At 36.1% G+C, this 23550-nt stretch overlaps 1 protein-coding gene across 1 annotated transcript in view; it reads left to right on the forward strand.

The window, feature by feature from the left end:
* The first annotated feature begins 1532 nt into the window (after positions 1-1532).
* LOC149788595 (ceramide kinase-like) overlaps positions 1533-23550 on the forward strand; it is an 82400-nt gene continuing 60382 nt past the window's right edge. Inside the window, exons 1-3 of the mRNA XM_089974646.1 lie at positions 1533-1696; positions 12166-12447; positions 19479-19607. Coding sequence (XP_089830772.1) covers positions 1543-1696; positions 12166-12447; positions 19479-19607 — 565 coding nt within the window. The 5' untranslated portion in view covers positions 1533-1542. The remainder of the gene's footprint in view (positions 1697-12165; positions 12448-19478; positions 19608-23550) is intronic.

Below are 23550 nucleotides of genomic sequence, written 5' to 3' on the forward strand. Positions count from 1 at the left end.
TTCTCCATGTTAAATTTCCATTGAGGCTATAGTGACCCAGGGGTCTCTGTAATGCTAATTCCCATTGAGGCTCTAGTGCCCCACTTAACTACTGTTGTTTATTTGGCAAAATACCAGTTAACTCAAAAATGAGTTTTTGTTTAGATTACCACGAATTGGCCTCTGCGTCGTTGTCTTTTTTCGTGCTGCTGTTAGTTTTCCATTTTGATACCAAACAGGGACCCCAAAATGAAAAAATGTATAGGGCTCAGTTTGACAAATTAACCCTTATTAAAAAATGCAAACTGATCCAGCTTTTTAACATTAACAATTCCCATAGGGATTTTAGGCTCCATTTCGACTAAGGGCTTTTTATCAGGGATTGAGGCCAAAATAGTAATAAAAATAAGAAAATGGCTCTTGGTCCAGAATCCCAACTTTACTATACTATTCCTATTACTCTCCCCGTGTGACCCCAAAAAATATTTTATAATAAAGTTCGTTCAATACAGCATCACGAATTTGATCGTATTTGTAACTCAGTAAATTTTCTTGTTAGAATTTAAAACAAATGTAGCTAAAGGTACCTAATTCCTTTCACACTATGTATTTTAAACAAATTAGATACATTTAGCTACATTAAATGACACTAAAATAAAATTAGGACAAAATTAGCTATGCTGTGAAGAACGAATTATAGCAGACGTAGATGGCGAATAGGAGTGCGTCATCCAACAAATATCTTCTCCTGTCAATTTCCTGATAAATTTCACATATATATTGACATATCATTGTACGTGAGGGCCCACATTTTGTCAAATATTACGATCGAAACATCAACCACGGGGTGAGATTGACGATATTTTGCATAACGAAGAGCACGTAGTAAGCATAGGTAGCAGGGAACCAGACTCTTAGAAGAGTTGTCGCTCCGCAGTATAGCCGAGAAGTAAACGTCTCTGTACTGTCGATTTGCTAGCCAATACACTATCCATACACTGAGCTTGGTCGGTACGCATGTACGATAAAAGTAACACAATAGTTTTAAACACTTGGCTCCTTTATCTTCAATCTAATATTTGTCCCAACTGCAAGTTCAACCAAGTAAAAGTATTGATTGAAAACAATGTTTTTGCAACATGTAAATCTGCCCATATTTTTTGGGTCACTTCGGTTGTCAAATCTTCAGTTTTGGAGGTGAGAAGTGTTGCTAGTCCTCTAGCTTTTCATTGTTAAGGTAACAAAGACTTGCACATGGTATTCAATCATATAATGCCTAAAATAGTTTGATCGGTTTTGAAAAGCACAGAAACTTCCAAGATTTTCAGCCAGTACATGATCCGATACCCTGACTCGTAGGTGTTTTAAGCCGACGAGCCAGGACCCAGATATGCCAGTGCGTCTGTCTGATTGGAAGGTATTAGACTGGTTACCATCAATCCATTTCCGAGGTTACACTGTTATAGTTACAAATCATTCTCCAGATGGCGCTTTCTCTTACGTAAATGACAGTAGTATAATCTATGTTTACAAAACCAGTCAGGACTCTGCTGTCGAGAGGATATGATGGAAGAAACAAACGACCATGTCCTGATACAGTCCAATGTGGAAATTCACAATAAACCATATATCCTTACTTTAACAAGGGCTCACTTAACATGGGAACCTGCTTCTATAGAAACGGGACGAAGCAGTACGAGATCAACGCCATTGGCAAGTGAGTATCGAACCAGATTTGTTGTCCGTTTTTGCACTGTGATGTTGTGATTTGGATTTTTAACGTAGCTTGAACAATTTTTCAGTAATTTTTTGCACTCAATTATCTGATCAATTTTGGGTTTAATTAACAAAGCCTGCTGGTAGGCTGCGAGGAAACCATACTAAATTACATGAAAACATTGGGAAATTGTTTAATATATTTAATTCCATCATTTATTCTTGTTCCTTTTGGCATATAGGGAATATTATAGGGAATTTTACGTTTGTACATGCTTGGACAAAACTTTAATGTTGTAAAATGAAAGAATGATAACTGTTTCACAGTTTGCGACTCTACGATTCGTACGATTCATTCCTTCATTCACCTAAGAACAGTGGTAGATGCAGAAAGTATATTCCTGCTTACCAATAACTAGATTCAACTTCAGGACTCCTGTTCCAGAGAAGAATTATCTTAAGTACGCACAAATTGAATAACGTTACACTCTTTTCCGAAACATAGCGTAAATAACACCCATACTTGTGGTTCATGATGATACCTTTTGAACCAGTCATATTTAGTAGAGTTGCAGACACTGTATCTCAATACAGTTGAGCTCATTGCACAGGAACGTAACATTCTCCTGGCAGGCAGAATTCGTACAATTCATACGTTTCAAAGCCTGTAACTTCATTTTGATGCAACTCGGAAAATTTCAGTGATGGCTTGATGAATAGAAAAATGTCTTGGGAGTAAAACAAGCCATAGATTGTAGTCATGTGCCGTCAAAGATGGAAATAGCAGAAGGAAATCGAAGGCCAAGCATTGAAAAAACTTTTGAAGTTTCTGACCTTGCCTCTTTTATTATATGATAGACAGGAACAGTTTTGTGGTGGAATATGCAAAAATTACATTTTATTATGAAATGGTACTGAAAGCTGCCTCACTAGGCGCTCAGCGTTAAGAGATTATTGTTAGGACTGGTCGGCCTGGTGTCATGATCATGTGACTGGGTGGGACATTATGCTGTATGTCTGTAGCATGGGGTCCCAGTGCTGGACATGTACTGCCACAATGCAGACATTGTAGTGATATGACTGAATTTTTTTCTAAGCTACATTAAAAATCCAAATTACACCCACACACACACTTATTACCAATTTCATGTCTCACTTAAACTTTGAAGACATTACAATGTTATCTTCAAAACAGAAGAAATAGTGCAGTTTTCTCATGCAAAGAAAATCTCATCTAGAACAATTCAGGGCATGGGAATGAGGACGAATACCAACAAAATTTTATCACATTCTTCTTCCTGCATTTGCAAAAGAAATCTGCTGCCACAAGTACTTGTTTTTGTTAGTGAAGTAGCAAAACTATTTACAATACCCCATCCTATTCTATAAATTTTTTAAAAAAAATGTACACAAGGTGATAAACTTCAGGATTTGAAATCTGCTCCTTTGCTAATTATTGCTAATTGTATTTATTCCATTGGCACATTCCTTCACTGGTGAAATATCTCTCATAAAAAAGAGAACTTCCAAATTTGTACCCCATTTACAATTTAGGAAGAGATGCTGCCAGGATTTTATTTTAAGGAGGAATTCACCCTTTGTCACTTAAAATAAGGGGGAGTAGAAGAGAAGGAGGGGGAGGAGGAATCATAGTTCTATATGTACCTGACCCTTCAATTTTCTTTTTTTTTCATCCAGCTCCACTTTCTTAGAGCTCTAATGAAATCTGAATCTTTAAAAAGACATGTTACCTCTAGTTCTATAAGCATTAATCTGTTAATTGTTTCTGATCATACTCAGTTCCTTATCTGTGTGTGAATAATGTTCTGTGCTTCCTTCTGAAGAAGCATATGCACAGCTAGCTTTGTCAGCTTGAAGACATTGGCAAACTGATCTTTATTGCTGGTATGTACAGTTTTCCATAGCTGACAGATATTATCTTTTGGATAGATCTGACCCAAAGTAGGATTTTCCACTAACTTAAACTTACTTTCTTGAATAAGTAGTTTACTGACTACCATGCCAGATTTCTTATCTGTTCCATAATGCTGTATTAGGGCTTTTATTCAATCAATGCCATAGTCTGCTTGTGCAGACAGAGGTATTCAGATAAATATCTTTCTGCTTAATTTCATTTTTTCATCCATTTTTTATTCACTTTATCTTAACCCTGATATGGATGTATCGTTTTTGTAGCATATGATCTGCAGGGCTAAATTGATTGATAAAAAAAATAATGAAAATTGCATTCTGCTATTAAATTGTCTGTATTTTAATTAGGCTCAGTATTACCACTGAAATGGAGATTAATCTTTATACCATCTATATTTTTTTAAATACATCTAACTCATATTTAACACCATTTTCAGGTTCAAAATCACTCACTGGTATCTCCATTAACAATTTCCCAGCTCCAGTAATCTAGTATCCTTAATAACTATAAAAATTATTGTCATCATCATTGATCTGCCAATATTTGCTGAATGAAAAGTTAATGAACCATGCTGGCAATCAGATCTTTTGGATTTTCTAGGTAGCCAGTATCTTAAACATGCTTAATCCAGGGCACAGTGCCAATCAAATTTAGTTTAACAACCTTAATGTCATGCTTGAAGAACTATAAATGTTCCAGATGAATTCTGTATTTAAAGAATAACAAGGCAAACTAATAATAATTATGCTTGACTGCTGAATACTAAAATAACTTACATATGGTAAGTATCAATATGAATCAATTTTTCATCTCTTGTATCATTAAGCAAATGTATTGATGCATCGATATATCAATGAATCCCTCATGACAGCACAAAATTATCATCATTCAAAAAGTTTCACTTTCATGCTTTATATGCAGCTCCTCCCAAACATATATTATATCAGGGTTGAACGGTATAGCTAATGAACTGGCAACTTAATTCTATTTTTATTTTTAAAATTGATAGACAAATTTGAAACTTTAAAATATTTTTGTTTTAGTTTTAAACTCTTCTTGAAAACTAAGATTACCTAGTTCAAAACTAGCATATATCCAAGACAGTCTTTGTCTTGTACCTAACATTGAATTATATGAAAGTGCAGTACATATATTTGGGTCAAGTACATGAGCATTGAATTCAGTAAACTGATCAGAATGATCAACTATCATATATACTTGCTTATTTGATGAGTCTCACTGCAATGATTATTTACCATGTATACTTGCTTATAAGATGAGTCTCACTGCAAACTGCATAGACACCAGATCTGACAGCATATTATGCACCAGCATATCTGAGTCTGTGCAGTTTGTTGTGAGTAAGACCTTGCTCTTCAGGCACATTATTCTATGGCAGATCAGGATCTTTGTTGATTTCAGTTAGACTCAACTTATAAGCAAGTACATACAGTAATGTATAGGTTTAAAAGACAAATTCATTCTGTGCAGCCATTGTAAAAGTTGGGCAATAGTCATATGGGAAACAATGAAAATGTCATGTCTTCACATGAAACAGCTTTTCTTTTGTCTACAGTTTGGCCAAAGTAAAATACGTTTCTGGTTAGCCGACCACCTCTGTTTTTAATTGTTGACTTGAATACTTCCCCCCCCCCCCCCAGCCATGGTAAAAACAAATTCACAATAAGGTGACATTATATATATATATATATATATATATATATATATATATATATATATATATATATATATATATATATATATGTAATGTGTGTGTGTGTGTGTGTGTGTGAAACCAGTGCAGTAGGAAACTTGGGGGGGGGGGGCGGGGCTTTATTGGGTTTTAATTATCAATCATTTATTATTGATTTTGAATTAGATTAGTAAAAGCAAAATATCTACTTGTACTGTTTATTTTAAATAAAAAGTTACCTGTTGCATTATGTAGTGTGCAGATTAAAATGAATTAAATACATTTGTTTTAATGAGAGCTGAAACATATCTGTGGACCTTGTTAAGTGATAAGAATCTTTTAAAATCACAATTTTTTAATTTTATTTAGTGTATGCTTCCAATATGTGTTCAGGGGCCCCAAGTGGTCTAAAGCGCCCTCCATTATGGATCACTGCCTTCTCACCTCTGTCTGCGTAGGTTTGAGTCTCAGATTCAGACAGTGTGAGAAAGATTGCCAGTAGCTTCTCGAGGTCTGTGGTTTTTTCTGGGCTTTTCTCTGGTTCTTCCACCATCATTAATACTGGCCGCCATGTATAGCATATCATGTGCTGAAAAATGGCGTTAAACCCTACAACAACAACAACAACAACCAATGTGTGTTCATGCACTTGAAGCATAACATGACTTCCTGTGACTCCTTATTATGTACACTGGTATAGCTACATGTACCAGTTCCAATACTTGTTGTTGTTATAGGGTTTAATGCCATTTTTCAGCACAAGATAGGCTATACATGGCGGCCAGTATAACTGGTGGAGGAAGAACCCTGGAAAACCCAGGGAAGAACCACCGACCCATGAGAAGCCACTGGCAGGCTTTCTCATGTACCCACGCTAGCCGAGCCTTGGACTCGAACCCATGCAGACAGAGGTGAAATGGCAGTGATCTAGAATGGTGAGTGCTTTAGACCACTCAGCCACTCGGGGCCCCTCCAATACATATATAAACATCATATACTTTTGGGGTTTGACAAACCTAATATTTTGCCTTAAATTGATTTACTCCTGTGTAGCTCCATCAATTAGCCAACACAAGAACATAGCAACAAGTGTTACAAAAAAAACTAAATGTATGGTCATTGGTAGTACAGCATCAAATGCACATACACACACACACACGCATGCATACATACATATATACATACATACATACATACGCAGTTTTGTTTTTTGTTTATACTCAGCAGACTTATTTTAGACCAGTACACTCTTAACATTTTTACAGAAGAATAAAATATTAAGTTTGGCTAAAACATTATCTAGGTCATCAGGTAGTATAGTAACCTCAAGAGCTGATATGTGTTTTATTTTCTTCTTTAGCAAGGTTGAGAAAATGATTCAATATTGATTTTATGTCAACTAACATTGGTATCATCAAATAATGTAAGTGTCCCTACCTGCCATATATACTCACTTATAAGTGGAGTCCAACTGCAAATTGCATAGAGCCATATCTTCTTTCACATAATTTCCTGGAAGCTCTGTGAGCTTGTTAGATGTAATCTGTAGAAGAAACAACAAAACTCATCTGTCGATGCATTCTGAAATGGCAGATGAAGGTCTCTGTTGAAAGTTGAATTGTATTTACAAGTACATTATATATATATATATATATATATATATATATATATATATATATATATATATATATATATATATACATTTTAAAACTTTGACTAAAACATGGTTCCACTGGAGTTTACTGTAGTTGTTTCCTGTGGCTATTTTAGATGACAAAACTGAACTGGATTAACTTGTTTTGTATAGCAAAATTGCAGCCACTTTCCAACATGCATCTTATGTTTGTTCTGTTTTGCACCTCTCCAGGAGGCAATGGGGTCATTTGCAGACTGCTTTGAAACACCTTTGCATGATAATTTGTTAACCCCTCCCCAGTCTCATCTTCTGAAGAGACAAGGATAAAGTTTCACTGGGTGCTGTGGTAGTCAAAGAAGTTTCTCCCATGGAAGAATGTAATCCTACTTATGAGTTAAAATGACTTTGGAAAGCATGGATTGTAGGATACATGGTACTAATGGTATGGAAAAATGGGAACCAGTCTGGAAATGGGTGAACATAAAATAGAGTATATATGGGTTAGACTGACCAGGATTGGTTAATAATGCAAGTTATGTTGTAGAAAAAAGAATCTTTTGAGAGCTTATCCTAGTTGTAAGTGGGGAAAAATAGAGACATTGTTTTATTGATGGAATTTCAGTCCTTTAACAGTCTTGAGTTTGGAACACTCATCACTAAAATTAGCACCTGACTCTTTGGTGCAGAACTGAAAGCACATGTTTCAAACACATGCAGGTCCAGAAAATGCCGTGGCTCATATCCTTTCCTCTACACAGAAGCTGACATCCAGGTTTCATCTATACTGATAAATATAGGTTTGATCATGAGCACTCAAAAATGTTAAGTTATTGAAAATTTAATATCATGGTGTTTGCATATATTTACTATGGGAACTGAATTAGTACTGTGAGTCCTGTAGTGTAGTCCAAAGTGGGGCAGTAAAATTATCAGCTTGATCTCCCAGTGGTTTTTTAAAAACTGAGCTGACGACTGAAAGGAGAGATTGACACTTGTAAAGTCAGACCAGTACAACATGAATTCATCAGTTGCAAAAGCTTTGCTGTCAGGTCACATATTTACGAAGATGATTAAATCTGCTTGGTTGGCCGCATATTTATGAAGATGATTATATCTAAATGCAAAGACGCCAAGATCAAATGTACCATATTAATTTTGTCTTGCAGTCATGCAAACACACTTTTATCCAATATACATAAGTCTTCATTACTATGGAGAGCCTATCTACATAACATTGTTTTTGCCTGGAATGTACGAAACATTGAGAAATATATCCGTTGTAAGATCATTTATTTGGGCCATTTTCCCTGCCAAGTTAGTAAGATATGAAATAGCTACTTTATTGTCCATGAGTAAATGAACATGAATGCTGAATACAGAAAGCTGTGAGACCAAATAACCTTGCTTAAATTAACTCCAGAGTTAATTTTTCAGTCTCATCAAAGAGACCACTGAGCGATGATTTATATGCTGTGTTTTATAACCACCCACCCACTGGCAGAGCTTTGATTGCAGAGTAAAAGCATAGAGGCCTATTTTGTTTGCTAATTTGTTTATAAACAATGTAACATTTGTTTGCTTTAATTGGAAAGTGTCATGGTTTAATCAAAGTTCCAAGTGGCCTGTTTCAGTTGGTCTTTCTCAGTTTCCATTGTCTTGTAATAGAGAGGATCATATAAAATACCTGGTTCACTAGCAACCATTTGGCCATTATCCCTGACAAATCCCTTAAAGTTATCCATTTCTGGATGAGAAGATTGTGGCAATCCAGTTCCAGCTGGGAAGCTTTTTCAGGCATTAACCTGACTGTCATATCCTGTGAATTTAATATATTGTATGGGATAAAAAACCAACTTGCCATGCTCGAATTGTGAGGCCTAATTCATCCAAACAAGTGGCAGTATCCTGAACATTATTGATACAGTCTAACATGTGTACACACACACACACACACACACACACAATGGGCACAAGGAGATTGATGAACTTGTATGTGTATATTCATCACATATCCAGGGTCATGCACCCAGAGATGGGGACATTGTCTCACAACGTTGAAACTGTCAAGATTCCACACATATATATATCCTATCTTGATGTAAAGAAAGAAATACACATTTACGGTATTTAAAATTTACCACCAGATCAGGTCATATCCCATGGCTTTATAGATTCGAAGCATGTCATGTAATTTACCTGCTTATAGTTATATCCTGTATCTCACTTTGGATTACATTAAATTTTTTGTTTACACAAGCAGTTGTTTAGTGTGAAAACTGTAAAAGTGATATTCTCCGCATGCTTCTTGAAAAAATATGAAATCAGTGTGTATAGATGAGTATGCATGTACCATATAAATAAATAGATAGAGAGCTCATTCTTTGTGCTTTTATTCTAAGAGAGAGAGAGAGAGATGTTATAAAATAAACTTTCAGCTGGCAAAAATTTGAGATGCACTCCCCCATCCCATTAGTACATGTATTAATGTATTACACAACAAATTATTTGCTTTATCCACTGCTATAAAAACCTTAAAACAGCTTTACTTCAAGGAGAGTACTTTACTATGTATTAAAATTATTTCATCCCATGATTGACAGCAGTAATAGTTTTTTTATTATAGCATAAATTAATGTCAAAGGATCTATAAGTACACCCACTCCAGAAATGTAATGATCCTCCCTTCCAAGAACCATGACATCAAGATAGCATTGTCTTGAATTCCTTTAAATAAGTTGCAACAGTACTAGAATACTATTATAGTCCAAATAATGAGCACTTTCTATTTACACTGAACAGTCCAAACAAATGTTTTTCCTCTCAGTAAATAACAAAATACAACATAAAACACGTCTGCAGACTTATAACAAGAACACAAGAAATGAGGATGACTCCAAAATTGGAATGAAGCTGATTGCTCAGTTCTCTTTATATACACCATCAATTGCGACTCTATTTCACAATCGACCCTACGTGATGTAACTTACCCCTCATTTTATGTTGAACCAGCCTATTCATGTGACCTAGTCCAACTAATGGAAAGTTACTGAATAATTCTGAAAATGTTGAAACCCCATCAGCCAATGAGAAATTAAGCCACAGGCACCATTAATTTGTAAAAAAAATCAGATAAAATCGTATACCAGGAGTTACAAAAAATGTAAATATACACAACAATAGTGTGTATTTAACACTTGTTTGACAGTAGTGTTTATTTAACACTTGTATGACGATAGTGTTTATTTAACACTTGTATAACAAGTTTTTATTTAACACTTGTATAACAATAGTGTTTATTTAACACTTGTATAACAATAGTGTTTATTTAACACTTGTATAACAGTAGTGTTTATTTAACACTTGTACTTCAAGGAGTAGTTATGGTTTCTTACAGTTTTGCTCTTTCTTTGGATTAAAGATGAATGAGGATGTAAATTTTAACAGGAAGATTGCTACCTGCAATTAGAAATATAAATATTTGCATGTAGCTATACCTTATATACTATTTACCTGTAGCTATACCATATATAATATTTGCATGTATCTATACCTTATATAATATTTGCATGTATCTATACCTTATATAATATTTGCCTGTAGCTATACTAATATACTACTTTATATACTATTTGCCTGTAGCTATACCTTATATACTATTTGCCTGTAGCTATACCTTATATACTATTTGCCTGTAGCTATACCTTATATACTATTTGCCTGTAGCTATACCTTATATACTATTTGCCTGTAGCTATACCTTATATATTATTTACCTGTAGCCATACTTTATATGATATTTGCATGTAGCTATACCTTATATACTATTTGCCTGTAGCTATACCTTATATACTATTTGCCTGTAGCTATACCTTATATATTATTTGCCTGTAGCTATACCTTATATACTATTTGCCTGTAGCTATACCTTATATAATATTTGCATGTAGCTATACCTTACCAGCAGATTACTATTCAGATAGGACATATCTTAAATCACAAAGAACTGCAAAAATGGAATTTGGCACAATCATGGCATACCTGTATTTTTTACAGTAGTTTCACTTGAATGAAGAATCAGTGTAAAAAGTATTAAATCACATTTTCAAACACCAATTCCCTGTCCCTTCTTTCATTCTTGGCAATACTTATACTCTCTGTTTTTTCTGTCCATTCAGATCTCACAACATATTGTGAATAGAGTCAGCGAGTGCAAAAGACAGCTGCTTAATACTGAATACAAACATTTGCATTGAAACTATATAACCTTTTTTTATATATTTTTCAAAATGTGTTAAAATAATACAAACACTTATAAAAATGATACAGTGATGAAGTTGAATTATCAAGTAGCTGAGATTGTTGATCATTTGTAATGTATCAGGAAGGGAAAGATGGTGGAGTATGAGGGCTTTCTGCATCAGGTATGGCTCTTTTCTTGGTTGGATCTTTAAATGGATGGGAGCAACTATGACATCCACCACAAATTTTCCCCCCAAAATAGTGAAACCACAACAATTCACATGTGGTAAATGTCAGCATCAGGTACTTTGATGATACATGTAATGTGCTTAGAAATCCAGGGCTTAAGAATCATCCCTGTCAGAAGGTTGAAGCCAGTAAACTGTCCCAGAAAGGACCCACCCGCCTGGTTTATGTTAAGCATAATATAACTTCTTCTGAAACAATTAGTATTGAGTCTTCCATTTTTAATGTCTTATGAGTCATTAATAATCATTCTTTAGAAACAATTGCTTAGTTATTTTTTTTCCAATTGTCTATAAAGTAATGATCATTGCTTGACTCTGGACTCAACATGAAGTTAACTGATCCAGCTTTCTGGTAGCCCTTAAAGTCATATGTATTAGCCCTCTTGGCTCTGAACTCAACATGATGTTAGCAAAGATCAAGCAATCTGGTAGCCCTTAAAGTCATGATATCTTGTAGTAGCTTTCTTGACTTTCAGAACTAAGCCTGACATTTGCCCCAGTACAGAATTCTGATGTACTATAATTGGGCTCTGGTAACAAGATTGTTGGACAGGGAGTAAAAAATAGGGTAAAAATAGTAATGTGTGTTATGTGTTTTTCTTATTCTACATGTAGTGTGCCAAATTCTGTAGCAATTGATATTCACTGATAAGCAGTTGTTTAATGACATTCACTGATAAGCTGTTGTTTAATGATATTCTTGTTCTTATTTACTTTACAGAACAAAAGGTTCATGTGCAAGACATGAGGGAAGTGATTGGTGTACATCCAGTTAAGCCTCCATCAAAGCCAAGCAGAGGATTCAAGAAAATCTACAACACCAAGCATGACAGTCCTATGTTCATAGAGTTGCATCCAATAGAGCCACTAGCTTTTGCTGTTCATATGGTCGCAAATACCTCTAAGCCACGATGGCATTGTAAGACAATCAACTTCTTGTGTACAGACAGGCATCTTTGTCAGCAATGGATAGATAAGATCAAGGAAGTCCTGGCCATTCCAGGTGAGGTCTAATGTTATGCCAGATCTCTTATGTAGACTTATCAGACCTTGGGATTTAATGCAATTTTTCATTACATGATAGGCTATACATAGTTTTTCAGTACATGATCGACTGTACATGATGGCCAGTATAAATGATGAAGGAAAAAATCCAGGAAGACACTGGGAAGATCCACCAACCCATAGGAAGCTACTGGCAAGCTTTCTCAAATACATGTACACACGCTGCTTGAGGTGAGTTGTGTAAGTGATCTGTAAAGGTGAGCACCTTAGACCACTTGGCCACCCAAGGCCTATCTCATGTAGACTCAGGAGTTCCCTTTGGCAGACATCTAAAATCTGAGACATCTCTATGATAGCTAGTGCATGCAGAGAAATCTGCCCTGTTTACCCATGTTATCATTGTATTGCAAACCGATTAATATTTTATCCTAATGTTTCTTTAATTCTTGCATCTTTACATGTTTACATATAAGCACATGTATACAGATTTATACGCACACATACCAGGCAACTTACCACTCTGGTGGCCTAGTGGTTAAAGCATCTGCCTTGGATGCGGGAGGTTGTGAGTTTGATTCCCGGCTGAGTCATACAGAAGCCTTATAAAGCTAGTACTAACAGCTGCCTTACTTGGTGCTCAGCATTAAGAGGTTAGTGTTAGGACTCATCAGTCTTGTGTCAGGATAATGTGACTGGGTGGTACATGATGCTACATGTCTGTGGCATGATGTTACAGTGCTAGACATCACTATAAACTGCCACACTGCAGACATCATAGCAATATGACTGAAAAATTGTTAAAGCTGTGTTGAAAATCCAAATCACACACACACACTAGGCAACATATATATATATATATATATATATATATATATATATATATATATATATATATATATATATATATATATATATATATATTAACCTCATCTTGTACTTATATGTACATTGTAAAGGTATCAAACTGCTTTGCGGCATGTTAAAAAGGATATTGTGTTATTATATACCAATGAACTAGTTACCTGCCCCTGCCAAGGCCAAGGTTTTTGAGTTTACCATTTGATTTAATTGGTGAAGATTGCCTCCCAACAAAGTCATGTCATTTTCATAAAGATAGTGGCAAAGATAAGGTCAGGTAACCTCTATTGGCCACTCACTGATAGCAATTACCCAATATACAACTTAAAATAATAATAATAATCACTGTTTCCCTTTACTCTCATTTGCGCTTCAGAGACCACCACATTTTTAATTTGACCCCCAGTTTTGATACCAAAGTAATTTTTGACTCTCAGTCTTGCACCCCTAGAGGATACACTGAATAATAATGACTTTATTTAAATAGGGTAACACAATTAGCTAATAACTAATTTACCTTGAGGCACTCATACAAAGGAATTTATTTATTTTAGCTACATCTTTAAAGGTACTGAATATATTGGGTTTTGAAGAAGGAAAGAGAGTGGGCATTGCTAATGTCAACTGGAATGCTATTCCAGAGCAAAGTTCCAGAATATTGGAAACTTTTTTCAAACAATTCCTTTTTTGGTTTGGGAATTTTATACTGTTTGGTAGACATGGACCACGGGTGGGGAGTATTGCCAGGTAGCCTATACTGGAATAGTGATTGTAAATATTCAGGAGCACTATTATTGGATATCCTGTACATTAATTTGGCTTTTTGACTTCAGAATTATTTCGAGATAATATGGGCACCCTGCTTTCAATAGCCAGAGGGATAAGTTAATATTCAAATGTTTATTGATGGGAAGTTTATAAAAATTATCAATTTTTTTACATGACCTTTTTTTTTAAGTAATATTTTTCAGCTGCCCATCCAGGCTTTTACATTTTTGCGACAGATGGTTGTCTGATAATAACTTTTAGTTGTACTGGCTTCCTGTACAGTGGATTTGTATGCTCTTGATTAGTTATGAAATGCTTGGATAAAAAGAAACTACTGTACAAATATAAACATGGCTGTCTTGACATTATTCTAGTTGCATGTAAATCAATAGATTTGTAGTGTTAAGATGTTAAAGTTGTTGAAAGTGACTTCTAATCTAACACTCCTTCCTGTATCCAGCTAAATTTATGAGATAAGATTAGTATGTGCGCAACCTTTGACCTCAGATCAGTCTGCTGAGGTTTTTCTCACCTGCATACGCAGAAAATTACTTCATCACAACACCATTTACAGGTGATACAAATAATAAAAATAATAATAATAATGAGGACTTTGTATAGCACCTAATATTTAGAAGCTCTAAGCACTTTACAACATTAGACAACACCTATAACATAAAAAACATATATAATGATACTATTACAGAAAACAAACAACATGCAATTAGAAAACAAAAACATGCTGAAAATATTTAAGGTAGGGAACATTATTATGTGTTTAAGTTTGTTCTTGCAGTCGAAATAAGTGGGTTTTAAGAGTACTCTTGAATGGGATCACTGTGTCTTTGTGTCTGAGTTCAGTGGGCAATTCAGTCCACATGACATAGTTTTTATAGTGGGAATAATGAGTATACGATTGTCAGAAGATGAGCGTAAGTATCTTGCTGGTGTGTACACATGGGTGAGGTCGGATAGGTATGTTGGACTGGAGTCTGTCAGTGAAACATAGTACAGAGAACAAATTTTGTGTTTGATTCTGGATCGAATGGATAGCCAGTGTAGGGTACAGAGCAGCGGGGAGGTGTGCTCTTATTGTGGTACTCTAAGTATGATCTGAGCAGCTGTGTTTTGAAGTTTCTGAAGTAGATATTAAGACAGAATTGAGTTCAATAGTCCAGTCTTGAAATTACTAATGAAAATACAAGTGTTTTAGTGGCATCAACTGAAAGATATTTGCAAATGGAGCTGATGCATCTCAGCTCAAGATATGCAGCCTTGCATGTGTTCATGACATGTTGGTGCAATGTGAGAGTACTGTCCAGAGTGACACCTAGGTTTTGTACTGACTGTGTGAATTTAATGTTGGAGTTACTGATATTTATTGTTTGAGGTAAAAGATGTGACTGAGAAAGTCTGTGTTGTTATCAGAATGGCCTCAGTTTTATCATCATTTGTCTGTAGCTTGTTACATGTCATCCATGATTTCACGTTAGAAATGCACCTCTCTACATCTTGGATGGTAGCATCAACTTCAGTTGGGTGGCTAGATTTGTATATTTGGGTGTTGTCAGCGTACAATTGGTGAGACACTGGATGATGATCTATGACACTTGAGAGCGGCTGAGTGTATAGAATGAAGAGAACAGGTCCAAGAACAGACCCCTGTGGAACACCACAACATAGATTAACTGGGCTGGAGTGTTGTATCATGAATGCCAAATACATGCTGGAGACGGTGAAGTAATATATCATGGTCTGTTGTGTCAAATGCTGCAGGCAAATCAAGAAGGGTGAGGATTGTAATCTTTCAACTATCCAAAGCAGAGAGAATGTCATTAACTACTTTTAGAAAATTAGTTTCAGTACTGTGGCAAGGATGATATGCAGATTGTACATTGCTAAAAAGACTGTTTGAATTCAGATGAGATGCAAGTTGGGATAGAACAAACTTTTCTAAGATCTTTTTTATGAATGGGAGATTAGAAACTGGGTGGTATTTTTTTTTAAATCGTTATGGTCGAGTGTTGGTTTCTTCAGCAGAGGCTTTACAATGCAGTTTTGAAATATGATGGGAATTCCCAGGATGAGAGAGAGTTATTAATAACATCAGTTAGTGAAGGCAATACTGGAGGTAAGCACTCAGGCAGCAGTGACGTTGGAATTGGATCAAGTTCACATGACTTTGGTGCACTGTTCATCAGGTTTGTACGTACAAAATCCATAGAGACAGGTTCAAATGCTGCTAATGGTTGCCGTTCAAATTCTGTATCCCAACTGTATGGTGACGACGAGTCAATTGAAATTGTGTTGTCAAGCTTATCTCTAATGGTTTGTACTTTGTCATGGAAGAAATTTGCAAACAGGTCTTGAAGGTCGACTAGAGAGAAGGTAGTTGGAAGTGGTGTACATTTGTACCTTAACATGAGCTTGTTAGTAATCACGAAGAGCTCTTTGCAGCTGGAACTTTTCATGATCTTAGTACTGTAGTGGGCTGATTTCGCTGCATGGACTATGTAACATTCTTCTTAGCGGCTTCATAGATTTGCTTATGAATAGTGAGTCTGGTGGAAAGCCAAAGCCTGTCAGCTTTACAGCGGTCTCTTTTTAGCAGTGAGAAGCTGGTCTCTAACACTGCTATACCATGGAGAACACTTTTGAATTGATAATCTGCACTTGGTGGCTGGGGCATGTTTGTCGAGCAATGAACGCAGGCAGTTATCGAGTTGTTTTGCTGTAGGAGGTAGGCAAGTTGTTAGGTTTGCTTGGATGTCATGCATTAGTTTGGTTCTGTTTATCATACGGAGGTTTCTCTTAGTCTCAAATAAAGGTGGAGGGTTAGGGACTGATATGTCAAGATGGTATATAATGCAGAGGTGATCTGTTGCAAGTTCGTGGGATTGCAGGGAGGAACATAGAATATTATCATCAGGTCTATGAAGAATCCAGTCGAAAATGTGACCATGTTTATGGGTGGGTTGGTTAAGTCACTGTTTGAGGTTGAAAACATTAATGGAATCTAGGAGCTTTTATGTGTTTGGGTGTCAGGGACAGTCAAGTGAAAATTAAAATCTCCAAGAATAATCAGATTGCCACCTATTGAATTTCCATACTCCAAGAGATTTGGAAACTGCTCCAAAAAGAGAGATTCAGTCAACTTGTTTTTTCTACTAAGAGGAGGGTGGTAAAGGCAGAAAAAATGGACTAACCTTTGTTCCAGTGTGAGTGTGGTTTGCTCTAGTTCAGACGATGTGTGGTAGAAATTGAAAGTTGTAGTGTGATTAAATGTTTGATCATGGAATTCTTTGTGATGACAACAATTCCACCTCCACAATAGTGGCGGGGGAACGACTTGATGAATAACTGATGGGCGTTAGATCTGTGCTCTTGGGCTCATCACTAGATGCTTTTAGCCATGTTTCTGTCAGCAAAAAGACGTTGATATTCTGATTGTTGATAAAATTAACTATTTCTGTGCGCTTTTCCAGTGGTCCTACTGATTGGGTATTGAATAATCCAATACACAGAGGTATCTCTTGGATAGTTGACTAGTTGACACAAAGATTGATGATTTAATAGGGATTTGAATTAGATTATCTAAATTAATGGTCAAATTTTTAAATTGTTGAGCCGGAAAAGGGAATAAGGGAGATAACTGGAATTCTTTGTCCTGTTCTATGCAGACCAGCATTGTAGGCGAGACGTTTTTTCACAGAAAACATTTGTTCTGTGACATCTAGTCATGTGTCTATATCAGAGAGAGGGGGATAGATCATTACTTGCATCGTCAGGGCTAATCAACTTTTCTGCATTCACTTTTCCCAAAATTTCATTAACTGGCCTAGAACTAATGAGATGTATGCACTTTAATCCATATAAAGAACAAATGAAATAATGTACAACATATTTGTTTCCTCAAAAGGCTTAATTTTTGTTTTTGATTGTCAAGGTATCTTAAATACACCATATCTTTAGCTTGCTACAGAAGCATCAGTACTTGTATCAGCAAGAATGAAAAAGAATTTACTGGAATTCAGATGTTCCCTAACTCCTCTCAAGTCATGGTCAAATGACAGTACAAAGTCTCATAGCCCAAGTCTGTTCTTATAAGTATAATTAACACCAAAATCAATGCCTTTCTTCTGGAGTGCACAGAGCATTTCCATATCAGACAGTTGTTTTCCACAAAGGGGTAGGGTGCAGACTTCCATTGAGACAACCTTCATATTTTTCAATTCATTCATATGTCCTTTCCTAGTGGCGTGTCATTAACTCGAACTTCAGGGATTTTCTGCACATGGCGACTAGTTACATGCAAACAGGACTTGGGAGATCCAGGTCCAGGTGGAAAACAGGATTTAGGAAGTCCAGAGTTGTAATGAGACATGATATGTTCGATCCTGAATTTGTCATTTCCATTGACAAATACATCTGCTTAATTTCCAGCCTGTTTCAGTTTGGGATATTGTTTGTAATAACTACAAAACATATTTCCTTCATGATTCAAACCATGGATAAGTACATGTATCAGTCCAATGTAACTGAAAATTTGTCTCACTGTTATTATATTTGACAATGTTTTGCTGCCACACAATCTAGCTTTTTCTGTCTCACTGGTATTGTATTGGACATGTTTTTCTGCCACATAATCTACCTAGTTTTTCTGTCTCACTGGTATTATATTTGACATCTTTTGCTCTTACCTGACTTGTTTTTAAATAGGAAATAAGCACTTGTCCCAGACTAATGCCTTGACAAATTTTACTTGTTGGACTTTAAAAATGAATATTCCAGGATGTGTGGCTATTGGATTTTATCAGACCTGACATTTACAGTTAAAATACCATATTCTATGGAAAACATGTTTTTTGTCATATTTCCTTTATTATATATCAAAAGAGGGTGGGGACAGATCACTACTTATTTGTACCATTTGCTAGTGAGACACCACATTCCACAAAACACATTATCTGTCATATCTGTGTATGTGTCTTCTGCAAAAGAGGGAGGGATAGATCATTATAAATTTAAAACACTTATATATGAGTCACTACTCTACAGAAATGTTTTAAAAGAAGATATCTGCAATGAATTTATTGATAACAATAGCAATAAATCTAATTGTAAAATGTGATGTATTTGTTTACAATGATTTGATCTCATATTCATTACACTAGGAAATAATATTTTTCATATTATCTCATACCCAATACACTAAGAAATAATATTGTTCATATTATCTCATACCCAATACACTAAGAAATAATATTGTTCATATTATCTCATACCCAATACACTAAGAAATAGTACTTTTCAGATTATTTCATGCCCAATACACTAAGAAATAATATTTTTCATATTATCTCATGTCCAGTACAATAGGAAATCATATTTTTCATATTTCAGCTTTTAACCGCCCTAGACGTTTGTTGGTATTTATAAACCCATTAGCAGGGCACAAAAAGGCGGAGAAAATCTACCGGGAAAAAGTTCAGCCTTTCTTTGAAATTGCAGAAATTCATGTGGATGTTATAGGTAAATATCCAAAATTAGTATCTACTATATTTTGAGCATTTGCACAATCCTTCTGCATCTCGGTTCCTGTAAGGCTTGTGTTGTAAGTTCAAATGATTACAAATATCTGAGAAACATATTACTTACAATGATTGCATGCATTATCAGTATGAATTGCATCATTGCATTTTTTCACAAGTCTAATATGCCACATTAAAGTTTCATGCAAAGTGTATGAAGTGTAACCCAAGTCATTTCCCAATTCACATTTCATTATTATCAGATCCACCAGTTATATGCATTGGCAGTCGTCATAAGTTATTGCATTGTAAAGTGTAATCCAAGTCAGTTTCCCAATTCACATTTCATTTCTATCCTTTGCATCAGTTGTATGCACTGGCAGTCATCATAAGTATGCGGTATTAAGTGTAATCCAAGTCAATTTCCTAATTCACATTTCATTATTATCATTTGCACCAGTTGTATGCATTGGCATCTTCATAAGTTATTGCAGTATTAAGTGTAATCCAAGTCACTTTCCCAATTCTCATTTCATTATTATCATTTCCACCAGTTGTATGCATTGGCATCTTCATAAGTTATTGCAGTATGAAGTGTAATCCAAGTCAGTTTCCCAATTCTCATTTCATTATTATCATATGCATCAATTGTACACATTGGCATCTTCATAAGTTATTGCAGTATGAAGTGTAATCCAAGTCAGTTTCCCAGTTCACATTTCATTATTATTAGTTGCACCAGCTGTATGCATTGGCAGTCTTCATAAGTTATTGCAGTATTAAGTGTAATCCAAGTCAATTTCCCAGTTCACATTTCATTATTATCATTTGCACCGGTTGTATGCATTGGCAATCTTCATAAGTATGTGCAGTATTAAGTGTAATCCAAGTCAGTTTCCCAATTCACATTTCATTATTATCAGTTGCACCAGTTGTACGCATTGGCAGGTATCATAAGTTATTGCAGTATGAAGTGTAATCCAAGCCAATTTCCTAATTCAGATTTCATTATTATCAGTTGCACCAATTGTACACATTGGCAGACTTTATAAGTTATTGTAATATGAAGAGGTTTGCTCTTATGATTTCAAATTACTTTAGAAAGAGGAACAGTTAGTTGATCATGGATATTGTTGTGATATCATCTGTCTGCCTGGCCAGTCATCTTTCCATAACCACACCTCCTCCTAAACTGTTGCATAAAAATTCACAAGACATTTCACAGTACAGTAAATAGGTACCCCGTACAGTAACCATCTGTGATATGGGTATAACTTTTAGACCTCTAGATGAATAAACCATTTTGAAAAGTTTGATTTGCTACTACCTTAATTTACATAATGCCATCTTAAAGTAAAATTTGTCTTATTTTCCAGCTCATTAATCTGGAGAAAAATATTGTTGAAACCTTTTGTGTGGTAAATAAAAAGACCTTATTTGTTAAGATCTTATTCATTGATTTTGTAAAATTCTCCAGAGTTTCAAAATTGAATACAACATTGTGTCTTCACAAATATTACAAGTACTGTATATTTATCATGTGCACACTTTAATAGCAGTAATATAGTACCAGCTACTATTGCATTGCTTTCCTTTTTCTGGGATACTGAGTCACCAGTCCAAGCTTATATTCCCTTCTTCAGTAACAATCTGAAGGCCCAGAATTGAAAAGAATATGATTCCAGACTGACTCTCTAGTCATACCCTTCCTCTTTTTCTTTGAACTGATTGTTTAATCTCACACTTCAAAATGCTCTTACAGATTTAACTGTGGTTGTGTTGTTAAATGTATTTTTGGTTAGTCTTTGTTCTTTTTGTATATTTTCTTCCCAGTCCTTGCATTAATTTTGTTTTCTTCCCTCTTTTTTTGTAATAGTGGAGGATATTGTGCTTCGCTCAGTGAAGTGGTGCTTCTGTTAATTTTTCCCCTTCATAGTACCAGTGCCAGGCCATAGGATCTTATGCCCTTTTCTAGTTCTGGTTGTTTATAGTTTTGCATTTTATTCTCATGCAGCAACGTGTTTGAAGTTGTGAGTGGATATGAACATAAGGAGACCCCTTGTTGAGCATCCCACCTTTTTGTTGTGTAGTGCTTGTGCATGGATGGATGGATGCCTGATTTGTTGCTTTGGTCGGATAATGTGTGGGACTAGGCAACAAGTTGCATCATTTATCGGGAGAGGAAGGAATGTCATCTTCCTCTTCATCTCAGGATGAATTCCTTCTTTCACAGGAGGGTCTGTGTTACTGAGTCTTCTTCTGCAAAGTGGAAACCAAGAGCAACTTCCATGGTTCAGAGATGACCAAAAGGATAGAGACCCCTAATGTTTGATATGGTGTTGTCTGTGTTGGTGAGGGATAGATCCTTGGCCTGTCCAAGGGACGGAAAAGGCCTGAGAGTAAATGTGACTTCCTGATAGGAATGAGCAGCACCCACTCATGATAGTGAGTCACGTCTTACCACATAAATATACAGTACCTTCTTCAGGTCCCACGGTAAGCTGAGTAGTGACTGATATAAGTATGTCAGACCTCCCCAACAGGAAAAAGAAGCAATTTTTTTTTTGGGGGGGGGGATAGAACTGAGGTGGGTTTGTCTGTTAGGTTTTTGTTGCTAGACCATACACCAGGCATTACTAGCCACTGGTCTTTGAGTACATGTTGCTAGTCATGGCAGCTCTTTTTGGGCCACTAAACACAGGGTTTTGATTGTTGTTCTGGGGATAGGGATTGGATTGATTCCCACACTTTGTCTATGATACCGTCCAGTCCCTGTGAGTATAGGGAGTCAGGCTTTGATCATCTGTCAATGGCATGGGATTGGATCAGCATCCACCGCCACCCACTACCTTCCAGTGTTTCAGTTTCATCTCTGCTGGATGTAGGGACACCTGCTATAGAGTAGTAAATCACTTTTCTCCTCCATGACATCATGGATATGTATGCCTTGGTTCCAATGTGTTGGGGACATGACTTGCCATGAATTTGCTCTCTCACATTTAGCTACATCCGTAAAGAAACAAAAGGGACAAAAAAGGCCAACACTCTTCTCCAATGCAGTCACAGAGGTATCTACATTCTCTTTCACCTCTGAAGACAACTAGTGAGGTTAGTCCAATTACTCCCATTGAATATGTGTGGGACATGACAGGCCATGAATCTGCTCTCACCTCTGGCTACATCCATTTTTTAAAAAAAACAAAAAGAGACTGAAAACCCAACACTCTCCTCCAGGGCAGTCAAGAAGTGAACTTTGGTTTCATTCACCTTATAAGACAGCTAGTATGGTTAGTCCTATTACCCCCCTGTACAGAGAAACAGGACATTAAAACAAACAAAAAAACATCCATTATCTCTCTTCCCAGTGGGGAATATCAAAAAGAATGGCCCTGTCTTGGCATAGAAGTGGTGTAATGACTGTGATGTCCATTCCATCGTAGCAGACTCTGTGAGTTCCCAAGGGAGCCAGCTCTGGCAGGTTCTCTCCTTCCTTAGGGTCACCTGCCCCTTCCCACCTGTTGAGTTAGACATTTGAGAGGCATTCTGGTCATTTGATAAGGAGGTGATTTAAGCTGGCTACCTTCTTCCACCAGACCTATGTCCAAACCTTCTGGGCTGGAGGACACTATGAGTCTTTACAGTCTAATGAGACTTTCTGCAGTCCACACATGTTCAGACCTTGTGCTGCTTCCACACTTGTACAGAATTTTTCCTGGTTCCAAGAGTCCACCAGCAGAATAAGAGATGGTCTGTCCCTTCTTTTGGTCTGGTAGTTGGGAACCATGTCCAGTTATTGAGTGCCTTCCACAGCTTGGCACCTCAGGATCCTCCCATTGGACTAGGGTGCATCCACATACTGAGTCAGGAACACCATCAGGTCCTATGATTGCGTAATCTCCATAGATCTTGTATTTCTGTCTTCCCATCTCAAATGAAATACTTCT

This window comes from Sinohyriopsis cumingii, chromosome 11 (assembly GCF_028554795.1).
Source record: "Sinohyriopsis cumingii isolate HCF-2022 chromosome 11, ASM2855479v2, whole genome shotgun sequence".
In the NCBI taxonomy this organism is placed as follows: Eukaryota; Metazoa; Mollusca; class Bivalvia; order Unionida; family Unionidae; genus Sinohyriopsis; species Sinohyriopsis cumingii.